Genomic DNA, 12,627 nt, shown 5'->3' on the forward strand with positions numbered 1-12,627 from the left:
GACTAAAGTGAGCCAACAAAGAGGCTAAACAAGGGACACCCACAAAATAACATACAGAAAGAAAATCACCACCATTAATGAATATTGCAGCAAAATATACTCTATCCTCTTTTGGAGCCACAGTTTCATGAGTACATGAAATATGCAGTAGCATACTTTAATCAGTGGCAGATCGTAAAGGCCACAGCAACCATTTTTAGGGAGAAAACGTGAGGCCGAGAGGAGAAGTACAGCTCAGCAGTACAGAAATGTTCTACCAGTGTGTGTGTACATACATATGTATGTATCCCGTATATTCAACACACCCAAAACCGATGGAAAAAACTGTGCTGTTAACAAACATTGTGAATGTTTACTGTTTCTCTTTTTACATGTGTCTATTTCCTGAAGGAGTATTTTCACTTGCAATATCAAGTTTAATTTAGATTGTAAAAATATTTTTAATAAAGGTCTAATCTAATAATTCCCAGTTAACTTTCCTAACTTTATCATAAAATAAAATTCAGTCAGCATGCATAATAATAAAATTTATCCAATAAAGTAATGTTAAAAACCAACTCTTTAGGGAAATTTCTTGATTCTAATACTTAAAACTTTTCGTGATAAACATCTATCATACTATTTTATAATCCTTCTTATTTCTTTCTTATAATATTTCTTAATAAAACTGTAAATAAATTCTCTATTATTCTTATCTACCTAGAGGCCCCTATAAAATTTTTGTTTTTAATATCTTAGTTCTTTACCTAAATGTATATGTCATTGATTTACTTGAATGAACTTTAGTTATCATCTGATATAACTTATTCAGTAAATGAATCTCTTCCATTACAGTCCAGATATATGTCCATCTGACTGCAACTGGAATACCACCTCAGAGAGGAAGCTGTTCCCTGTCCCATTGTTTGTCAGCTCTGGGTCCTGGGAAATTCTTCCTCCTATTGCGATAACTGATTTGGAGCAACACAGCTTACAGGGCAAGTCAGCTCCCTCCCCCTTCCACTGACACCCTCAAAACATTAGACCTGTCATGTCTGGCCTTCGCCTTAATCTAAGCATCCCTTGGTTCTCACAAGCTGTCCTCACCAGACATGGATTCCCAGCACTGACCAGCACAGTCAGCCTCTTCCTTTTTTTTTTTTTTTAATTTTATTATGTTATGTTAGTCAACATACAGTATATCATTAGTTTTTGATGTGGTGATCCACAATCCATTGTTTTTGTATAACACCCAGTGCTCCATGCAGTACGTGCCCTCCTTAATACCCATCACCGGGCTAACCAATCCCACCCCCCCCCAACCCCTGTTTGTTTCTCAGAGTCCATAGTCTCTCATGGTTCATCTCTCCCTCCAATTCCCTGCCCATTTTTCCCTTCCTTCTCCTAATGTCCTCCATGCTATTCCTTATGTTCCACAAATAAGTGAAACCATATGATAATTTACTTTCTCTGCTTGACTTATTTCACTTAGCATAATCTCCTCCAGTCCCATCCATGTTGATGTAAAAGTTGGGTATTCATCCTTTCTGATGGCTGAGTAATATTCCATTGTATATATGGACCACATCTTCTTTATCCACTCATCTGTTGAAGGGCATCTCGGCTCTTTCCACAGTTTGGCTATTGCGGACATTGCTGCTATGAACACTGGGGTGCATATGGCCCTTCTTTTCACTACATCTGTCTTTGGGGTAGATACCCAGGAGTGCAATTGCTGGGTCATAGGGTAGCTCTATTTTTAATTTTTTGAGGCACCTCCACAGTTTTCCAAAGTGGCTGTACCAACTTGCATTCCCACCAACAGTGTAAGAGGGTTCCCCTTTCTCCACAACCTTTCCAACATTTGTTCTTTCCCTGTCCATTTTTGCCATTCTAACTGGTGTAAGGTGGTATCTCAATGTGGTTTTGATTTGAATTTCCCTGATGGCTAATGATGATGAACATGTTTTCATGTGTCTGTTAGCCATTTGTATGTCTTCTTCAGAGAAGTGTCTTTTCATATCTTCTGCCCACTTTTTGACTTGCTTATTTGTTTTTTGGGTGTTGAATTTGAGAAGTTCTTTATAGATCTTGGATAGCAGCCCCTTATCTGTAGTGTCATTTGCAAATATCTTCTCCCATTCTGTGGGTTGCCTCTTTGTTTTGTTGACTGTTTCCTTTGCTGTGCAGAAGCTTTTTATCTTGATGAAGTCCCAAAAGTTCATTTTTGCTTTTGTTTCACTAGCTTTTGGAGATGTATCTTGAAAGAAGTTGCTGTGGCCGATGTCAAAGAGGTTACTGCCTATGTTCTCCTCTAGGATTTTGATGGATTCCTGTCTCACATTGAGGTCTTTCATCCACTTTGAGTTTATCTTTGTGAATGGTGTTAGAGAATGGTTGAGTTTCATTCTTCTGCATGTGGCTGTCCAATTTTCCCAGCACCGTTTATTGAAGAGACTGTCTTTTTTCCATTGCATGTTTTTTCCTGCTTTGTCAAAGATTATTTGACCATAGAGTTGAGGGTCCGTATCTGGGCTCTCTATTCTGTTCCATTGGTCTATATGTCTGTTTTTGTGCCAGTACCATGCTATCTAGGTGATCACAGCTTTGTAATACAGCTTGAAATCGGGCAACGTGATGCCCCCAGCTTTGTTTTTCTTTTTCAACATTTCCTTGGCGATTCGGGGTCTTTTCTGATTCCATACAAATTTTAGGATTGTTTGTTCCAGCACTTTGAAAAATGTCATTGGAATTTTGACCGGGATGGCATTGAAGGTATAGATTGCTCTGGGTAGCATAGACATTTTAACAATGTTTATTCTTCCGATCCATGAGCATGGAATATTTTTCTATCTTTTTGTGTCTTCTTCAATTTCTTTCATGAGTGTTCTGTAGTTCCTAGAGTATAGATCCTTTACGTCTTTGGTTAGGTTTATTCTGAGGTATCTTATGGTTTTTGGTGCTATTGTAAATGGAATTGTTTCTCTAATTTCTCTTCTACAGTTGCGTTGTTAGTGTATAAGAAAGCAACTGATTTCTGTGCATTGATTTTGTATCCTGCCACATTACTGAATTGCTGTATGAGTTCTAATAATTTGGGGGTGGAGTCTTTTGGGTTTTCCACATTAAGTATCATGTCACCTGCGAAAAGAGAGAGTTTGACTTCTTCTTTGCCATTCTTTTTTTTTTTAAGCTTTTATTTATTTATTTGTCAGGGGGAGAGAGGAGATCACGAGCAGGGGGAGTGGCAGGCAGAGGGAGAGGGAGAAGCAGGCTCCCCGCTGAGCAAGGAGCCCGATGCAGGACTCCATCCCAGGACCCCAGGATGGTGACCTGAGCTGAAGGCAGATGCTTAACCGACTGAGCCACCCAGGTGCCCCAAGTCAGCCTCTTTTAAACCTACCATAGCTTGTTAGGTTTTCCTGAAAACCTATTGCTATTAGAATTTAGCACACTTTTCCTGCTGTACTCAGCACCTAATGCTGGGGGCTATTGCTGCTTATGATTAGACACAGTTTTTTTTTTCCCCCCCAAGAATGAAGTATAATTATCTTCTAGCACTGTGCATGTAGATGGCTGCTAAACCATAGATGTGGGTCATGTTCCTTTAGATGAGGAGTGATGTGTCCTATTGACGGTTCCAGCATAGCAGCTTACATATAATAGGTGCCTGATAAATGGTTTTGAAGAAAGGCTTATGTTTTCCCTGTTATATGCCTAAACACTAATTTTTGAACCCATTTTACATTTATCATGATTGAAGTTCATCGTCTTGTTTGTAACTTTTTGCTCCTCTATTTTTTATTTTGTCATCTGTCTTAATGTGGGATGACTTCTGGCTTTTGTGCTCAAGACAGATTTGGGAAGCGTGCCTTTTGTGTCAATACCAATGAATAAAAGAAATACCAAGTCTTGTTTTTTTTTTCTTTTTTTCAATCTGACACAGTGACTTGGTGGAAAACATGCTAGATTCTGTAAGCCTTAATTATATTATTTTTAGCAACGCTAATTTACATTGTTTCTATAAATCAGTCATTTTGACTTTCAGAACTTTGGTCACTTCATCTGTAAAATGCCTTACCTGCTTCAGAGAGTCAGTAGGATGATCAAATATGATAATATATTTGAAAGCAGTTTTTAAAATGATTTAAAAATTATATAAATCCAAGGTTTGAAGTTGTTTTTGTTATTAATGATCTATTGAGAATCTCATTAAATGTTGAATGAAATAGTTCTTTTTTTTTTAAGATCTTATTTATTTGAGAGAGAGAGAGTGCGAGCACAAGCAGGGGAAGGGGCAGAGGGAGAAGCAGACTCCACACTGAGCAAAGAGACAAGTGCAGGGCTTGATCCCAGGACCCAGAGATCATGACCTGAGTGAGCCGAAGGCAGATGCTTAACCCACTGAGCCATCCAGGTGCCCCTGAATGAGATAGTTCTTATTTGTAATTTTGCGATTTGTTTTATAACACCTAAGGTTTGAGTGTTTGGGTTAATAAAAATGTATTTTATACATAGTTTTATTTCCCTAAAGTTTACTAATTTGGTTTGTCATTGGGAGCAGGAGTGGCGGAAGTAGAACTTTCAGGGTTATGATCCATTTCATGTTCTTGAAATAACATCCATCGTAACTATATTTTGTGCTACACAGGACTTTGTTTTTTGCAATTTGAATTGTGGGCCTGTGAAATTTTATTAACTTGTTTGAAAAAACTCTGCATCAGCATTGTGTTTGTTCTGCTAAATTACCTTGACTTTTTAATTGAAAGGCAGTTTATTATAATTTTAGTATCAGCACTATAGAAAGTAATAGAAATATTTAACAGTCATGTAGTTTGAACCCTCTCTGACGAGGAGGGAAATTATCTTGTCTGCCTGACTTTTAATAGATGACATTCACCCACTGGATCTGCCAAACCAATGTATAAAGATATTGTATCAGCTCCTAAACTGAAAACTCAAATGGAAGTGAAATTCAAATTGGCCTCTACTTGATGTATGTATGTCCCAGAGCACTGGGGAGTATATGAAATCAGTCCTAACACAGCTACTTTTCCCCATTCTGATTATGATGATCCTAATTTAACCCTTTCCTGTGTGAACGATTTTGATTCTTTATGCAATAACAAGTGATTTCAGTACCCCCATCCAGTGTAAAACACCCTCTTGGTCATCATTTCTATATAATACAAAAAGCAAACCCCGAGGGTGAGCAAATTGAATGAATTGAATGAAAATACTTGCTTTTTGTTTACTAGCTTCTGAAGTTATTTCATCCATCTCAGCCCATTTATCCTACGTGTAATAGGAATTCTTACAAAATGAAGTGGGAATATTTGTGTCAAGGATCCTGCACAGGGGTGGGTTACGTGGCTCCCGGCTGGGAAGTCTGTAGGTCAGGCCACACAGTGATAACCATTTCTGAATCCGTGAGCTAAGAACCTTGCATGAGGGGGAGTTGGATCAGCTGCTATTTCATTAGCTTACAATAAAATTCTCTTTGTTGTTAAATAGTTAGGATGTGTACTAAGTAAATAATTCAAATTCAATTAGTAGTTAAAAGGTATACGATGAAAAAGATGTGTACAAAGCAAATAATTTAAATTCAACTAGTAGTAAAAAGGTATACGATAAAAAATGTCTACCCTCCTATGGCCTCCAGCTTTTCTCTTTAGGGGTAACTCTGAATGTTTCTTGGGTATTTCCCCAGAGAATTCTATAAATTTACAAACGTGTGTGTGTGTCCCCGTGTGTCCGTCCTTTTTAAAAAGATAACACACTTTTCCACACCTTTTTCACTTACATACCTTAGGTGTCATTAATATCACTATATAAAGAGTTACTTCCATTTTTAATGGTTGCATAATACACCTTTGGATGTTTGATAAATTTTTAAACAACCAACCCCCCTATTGGTGGACATTTAGCTTATTTTTAATCTTTTCATACTACAAACAATATTGCAGTGAGTGTTCTCTATATTCTTGGACCTTAATAGCTATAGGATAAATACCTAGAAGTGGAATTCTGGGTCAAAGAGTAAGTGCATTATTTATTTTGATAGGCATTTTCAAATGACCTATCAGAAGATCAACTATTTCCAGTTCCATCAACAATGTTTAATTTACAACAGAAATTTTGTCTTTCTAGTGATAAAGATTTCCTCTTCACTTCCTAGAATTCAGATACCTAGGAAACCAAAATCAGAAGATTTTTAATAAGCATGAAGCCAAGGGAGTGGAGTGGAATGGTCTTAAGGGGTTTTCAGACAGGGCCGCCTGTCTCACCAGGCTCTACTTTTCTGAGACATCCTGTGCCCATCTCTCTCCCTCTCTCTCTCTCCACCGGTAACATGCGTGATTAAAAATCAATAAAACCAAAGCTCTCCTTTCAAGACTTCGTACTGATAGTCCCCTTTCTGTATGTCCTCATCATTATATTATCATTCTTTCTTTTACAACATGCAATTATTCTGTTATATACAGATTGTGGTAATTTTTCAGTTATTTTAACTTGCCTGATTACAAATTACATGTGAGGGTTTATCTCTTTCAGAAATAAAAATGTCGAAAGGATTCTTTCCAAACATGTTTCCTAAAAACAGCTCATTCTATTAGTGGTTTGTGAATCCTTAGAAGTAGCATTTCCTGATTCTTAAGAGTTTGATTTTTCCTGTCATTTATTTCAATATTTTCATATTTCAAACTCCTAGACTCATTCGTGTTTGGGTCAATAACCAACTCTGCTCTGATTACCACTGACTGACTGATAAATTATTATAAAGTGTTTTGTAGGTAGAATATGCTATAAAAATGACATTCCATCCCTACATTTCCTAATGTGCCACTGAGTCACGTGTAAAGGGGAACGTGTTGATTGATTTACATGATCTGTGTCTGGCAAATACATAGTGAGCATGAGGGGCTATGTTTTTAAGAATCTTGAAAATTACTTCATATTTTAAGTGGTATTTATTTATTTATTTATTTATTTTTTAAAGATTTTATTTATTTGAGAGAGAGAGAATGAGAGACAGAGAGCATGAGAGGGAGGAGGGTCAGAGGGAGAAGCAGACTCCCTGCCGAGCAGGGAGCCCGATGCGGGACTCGATCCTGGGACTCCAGGATCATGACCTGAGCCGAAGGCAGTCGCTTAACCAACTGAGCCACCCAGGCGCCTTTAAGTGGTATTTATTTTAACTATCACATGCTTCCCATTTAATTCTGTGAATAGTTTGGTCACTGCTTTAGCCCGCAGTCTGTTCTTTATTCGCTGTCATCCTTTTGTTCTCTCTCTTCATGTGTATCTTCTAGTCCAAGAAAGTCAGTATAATCACCAGCCATTTGTGTTATAGAATTACTAAATATTTTATAATCCTGAAAGGCTAGTGTAATTGGAGGAAGAAACGGGAGTTGAGGTTACTGCAGAAACTTTTCCTTAACAGATACTTTTATTTAAAATATTTTCCCAGAAAAAATGAAAAATAAATAAAATATTTTCCTGGGAGTTCCCCTCTACTTGCTAGATGAGATGCTGCCCAGTTCATGAATCATTTAATAAAGCCAATTAGACCTTCAGAATTTTTAAAAACAAAAAATAAATACTTTCCCAATAACCTTAGGCTTAGAATAAATTCTACTCATTATTATCTGTGGGTATGATATACTTACTAGTCTATACGGGATGTGTTTTAAGTTTCTGTAGGATATCATTTTTTTCCCTCATTGGTTCTTTTTTCACCTTCAAATTTAAAGTAATGAAGGTTTGTATGCAGAAAGTAGCTGTGAAATAGCTATTTGGAGGGGGGTGCATTTCCCTAGACATTCTTCTAAGAATAAGAATAATGTCCTTATTCAAAGATTCTGCTATGGAATCAGGTTAATGGGTTTCTTATTTATTATACATCTCTAGGTGAAATTTTTTTGTGTTCCAAGAAAGTTACATATTTTTTAAAAAACTGTTGACATAAAACTCATTCCAAAATTGAAGACTAATTCAAGTGTTTCTCCAGGAATTACATACTGGATATTTTTATTTTGTACTTGAGGGCAATTGCTAACTAGTCCCTTTAAGTATGTAATTTTCAGTAACACTTAATGTTTCTTACATTTATTCTTAGATTTTAAGTTCTGTTTAAAATTGTAGAATGAGTTTAGATTTCAAATTAAGTTGCTATATTTTATCTAAACATCTGTCAGCCAGGAGTGTGACTAAGGGAGAAGAATCCTTTTAATTATTATTATAGTGGTAAAATTGTTTCTGTGCTTTGGAATAATCCATACCAAAAAGACAAAGCAAATAAACTGGTAATCATCCAGCAACAAAACCTTTTCCTATCTATTCCACAAAACCTGAGCAAAGAGCTGACAGATAGTGATACTTTATCAAACTTTATCAGCTACCATTGAAAAGATATAAATTCCAGAGTTGATACTTACTGAAAGAGAATACCCAGAAGATCTCTCTGATAGGACTCACTGCTGCTACCATGAAACTAAAATGTTTGTGTTTTTATTTTAGTGACATTGTATGCCTCCTGCATTCTCCTGGGAGTGTTCTTGAATAGCAGTATACCTATATTTTTTGAGCTTTTTGTGGAAACTGTCTACCCAGTTCCAGAAGGAATTACATGTGGAGTTGTCACTTTTTTAAGTAATATGTTCATGGGAGTACTTTTATTTTTTCTCACATTTTATCACACAGGTAAGAAATTTGACTTTTTATTTCCTATCTAAATGTGTTACCAAAGAGGCTTGGGGCACTGATGTATAGGGAATTTATATGGAGAATTCTCACCAAAGCAAATAACTTTATTTGAGCTTTCATGTGCCAGTAAAAAAAAAAATCCTCAGTTGTTTTTCTTGAAATGCATCCTAAGCCTGATCTAGTGCACGCTCACTCCCCAGAGTTTCTGATTTCATGAACCTGGACTGGGGCCCTGCATTTGTATTTTTAAAAGCCCCTCAGGTGATTCTAATATGCAGTTTCTTTGAGAACCACTGGTATATTGCTTTTTAAAAGGTACTTAGAATCTACTGTCTTAACATAAGATATAAATTAATGCCTGGGGTATATTTGTAGTCACCCAAGGAGTGTGTAGAATGTATAGAACAGCTCTGTCCAATGGAACTTTTTATGATGATAGCGATGCTCTTTGTACCGTCCAATACAGTTCCACTAGCCACATGAAACTAGTGCAGGTAAGGAATTGGATTTCTTTAATTTCATTTTAATTAATTTAAGTTTAAATAGCTGCATGTGGCTAGTGGCTAGTGAATTGGTTAGCACAGGGAAAGAGTGAAAAGAAGGTTGAAGTGAGAACCCAGGAGTACACCTTTGAAGAAAAGGGAGACCCTTACAAGAGGGAGAGGGATGGGGTCCTGAACTCAGCTGGAGGAGTTAGGCTTGGACAAAAGGAGTTAGGAGAGGAGGCAGCGTGCGTGGGCACAGAGGCAGACACGTTTCCTGGGGAGATCATTGAAGGAGGTCTTTGATGGCACCAGCTTCTGCTTATAAGCCAATCTGTTAAGAACTGGTGGGAAGATAGTGGAGGAAGGGCTTACAGAGAGAATGAAGCGTTAAAATAACCTTTGAGGGGTGGGAGGAGACACTATGGGAACAGCTGGAAAGGTTGCTAGGCATGTTGAAGGCAGGCCTATCTGATGTTGGGGTCCACGGGTTTGTAGTGATTCCGTTTTGCATAGTTGTTTGGTTATCTCTGATATTCTTTCTTCTCCTGTCTAAAATCTTTCTTACTGTTTCATAAAATTTGAGTATAATTTTCTGGTATTCTTTTTTTCATGTTAAAATATAAGGACTTATACTTGTGATTCTTGAATGTAGAACTTTTATTAATTTCTACTAGGCTTAGATCCTATTTTATTTCCTCATCTTAATCTATTACTAATCCTTTTCCCTCATTGCTATTCTCTTAACTGCTCATCAAATACCAGTAAATTTGGATAATTTGTACATGGAAGAATCTAATTTGTAAGATTCAAATGTAAGAAATGCTCTAAAATGTGGCAATCCAAGAGTCCTAATTGTTTATAGGAAACTTTCCAACAGGCTTAGAATTGAAATAATAGCCATGATAACCGACTTGACTGGAAAATAAATTTTTGACTTTTCAAAGCTGATGGAACAGTCTGGCCTGGGTTTTGGACAACTTTTGGTATAGCATTTTCACCTAACAGCAAAAAGCATCTGAACGATATATTAACTTAATATATCATCTATAATTAACAACAGATTATTTCCATCAATCAGTAATGCAGGTAAAGTAGGTTTTAATGTTCCTAAACTTGATCTAAGTTGAGTTTCTCATTTGGAGGAGAGAGATTAATGAAGTCAGCCCACTGTTTACAGTCCCCCTGGAAACGTGTTTCCATCAGAGAAAATGCCATCAGGAGGTGTTGGAATAAGGCCTTTGCTTCCAATGTGTTTTCTAAAACAGAACAAACTATTCTAAATAAAATAAACAATTACTAATTACTACACATCAGCTTTCATCCACTTCAGTATATCACAGTTGAAATTAAGAGGCTCAATGCCTCTCTCTTGCATGATAAAGTGTGAGGGATGGCTGTGTTGCCCCTTCAGGTGATAGAAACAATTTTCCAGCTCATGGGCACAGCTTTGCTAAGTGGTCCCTGCAGCCTGGCTAGAGTGTGGTTTTTTCTGTCTGCTGGAAATAGAGTTTTGTCCTCCCAGTATATAAAAACAGTAGATGACAGATAATGTTATTCCCTGATAAACCTCTTGCATGTGGTCTCTAAAGTATAGCATATATTTATTAATCTGTTTAAGGCAGAGAATACCCCTCCACTGTGTGAGTATGGAAGAGCCCAGCGTACTCCTTACCATTTTGCTTGGCCGGTAGAGTGTGTCCCTCCGCAAGTCCACCCTCAGCTTTCGATCTGTTCAACAGAGATGAGTCTAGTGCGAGTGAGCATCAGTAGGTGCTCACCACCACCACCCCCATTTTGCAGATTCCTAGTGACCAGATACAAGTAGATATTTTTGTTTCTCTGGCATAGGTAGCAGAACACTTAGCAGTATTTCTGCTAATTCCTATCTCACTGATATAATCAAGGATCTATCTAGCTGGGGGAAAAAAGCTTCCTTCTTTTTGGTTGGTTTCTGATCACATGTTTGTATACATATCTGTGTCGATGTTAAAGGCTTATGCCTCATCTCCATGATTATTGTGGAAAATGAGACGTTAATAGTTAATTTTAATCCAGCAAGATGACTTTCAGGAAAAAAAAAAAAATCTCAGTACATTTTGACATTGGAGAGAGTTAATCAGAAGGTATGTGTGAAAGAGCCTAGGCCAGGTCAGTCACTGGCACCCACCAGATGTTTGTCTTATTTCCTTCTAGATAATTTGCTGCTTGCTAGTAGGAATTTAAATATCTAGGCTTCCATTTTAAAGGAATGCTTTTACCTGTTTATGTGTGAGTGTGTGTAATAAATGCACACAGATATGCCCACATCTCCCTAAGGCCAACGTCACTAGAACGATGGATGACAACCTTGTTGAGGCTCTTTCACGTAGGATTAGCCGATCTTGCCCCAAAAATCCTGCCGCAGAAGCCTACACACCTTGTAACTGAGGTTCGAGGATATATACGCAACAAATCTAAAAATTTTGCGGAGTTATTTCCTAAAAATAACTTTGAGTTCCACAGCCTACTACCCTAAACATTTCTTGGGATGAAGGAATTCCCTTCCATTACAGCCAGCATTCAAATGCCATAATTCCATCATGTTAAAACTTGAAAAACTCACCCAGAAGTTAGTTAGGTATCAGGATTCAGTTCTGTCAGCTACATGATTGGAAGGCCTGGTTTTTAATCATCATGAAGATCTGTGGTTTTGTAGGGTCACTCCTCAAAGAAGTACTAAACTTCCTGACTAGAGTTTATTTCCCCACAATGTGACTGTGTCAGAGATAATTTTTCGGGGCTGTACAGACTAACCCCAAAATGACCCCATCAGAATGGCTTGCCTAGCAAGAAAGCCTCTGCTGGTGGTTGGCTTGCAGATTATGGCTGTTACCGTCATGGATGGTGGGCATCACACGAGCTTCGATGCCAGGTGCCGTTGGCTTTTTGGAGCCCAGGGTCACAGGGTCTCCCACATCCTCTTCTCTCTCTGTTTGGGGTACTTGGAAAGTGTCAGAAGTTTCTTAGAGTTTTTCTGTCTTGGGTTTTTCAAGGTCACTTTAAAACACACACACACACACACACACACTGTTACTTGCTCCCTAATACAGGCATATTTGTAAAACTGAGTTGCTTCCAATAATGTTTGCTTGGAGAATCTCTTGAGTTATTGCAGACAGTACAGTGATACTTTATCCTAATAACTTCACATATAAAATCAATAGGAGGGTGCTGTTAATGTTCTTTATATGCTCTGAAATATATTCTAATGTTCTATTTTTTGTTTGTAACTTGTTCTGAAGTTTGTATTGTTTGCTGTTTTTTTTGTTCTAGAAGTTTTGCAGCAGGTTTTGGCTAAATGCACTAAAGGTTTTTACCTCAGGCCTTTCATTTTGAAGTAGCTGACCATGAATTTGAGGTTGTGTTGTGGCTCAGAAGATTCAGGGGCTTGGCTGAAGAGTGAGGCATTGCCTGTTGG

The 12,627-nt window shown here is 37.5% G+C and overlaps 1 protein-coding gene across 2 annotated transcripts in view; it reads left to right on the forward strand.

Annotated features, from left to right (window-relative positions):
* The window catches only part of SLC49A4 (solute carrier family 49 member 4), a 76,916-nt gene that overhangs the window by 54,612 nt on the left and 9,677 nt on the right, over window positions 1-12,627 (forward strand). For both annotated transcript variants that reach the window (XM_044919767.1, XM_021692435.2), the window contains exon 8: window positions 8,500-8,682. In XM_044919767.1, the coding sequence (XP_044775702.1) occupies window positions 8,500-8,682 (183 nt within the window). The remainder of the gene's footprint in view (window positions 1-8,499; window positions 8,683-12,627) is intronic.

The sequence above is a fragment of the Neomonachus schauinslandi genome, chromosome 1, assembly GCF_002201575.2.
Source record: "Neomonachus schauinslandi chromosome 1, ASM220157v2, whole genome shotgun sequence".
Classification (NCBI taxonomy): domain Eukaryota; kingdom Metazoa; phylum Chordata; class Mammalia; order Carnivora; family Phocidae; genus Neomonachus; species Neomonachus schauinslandi.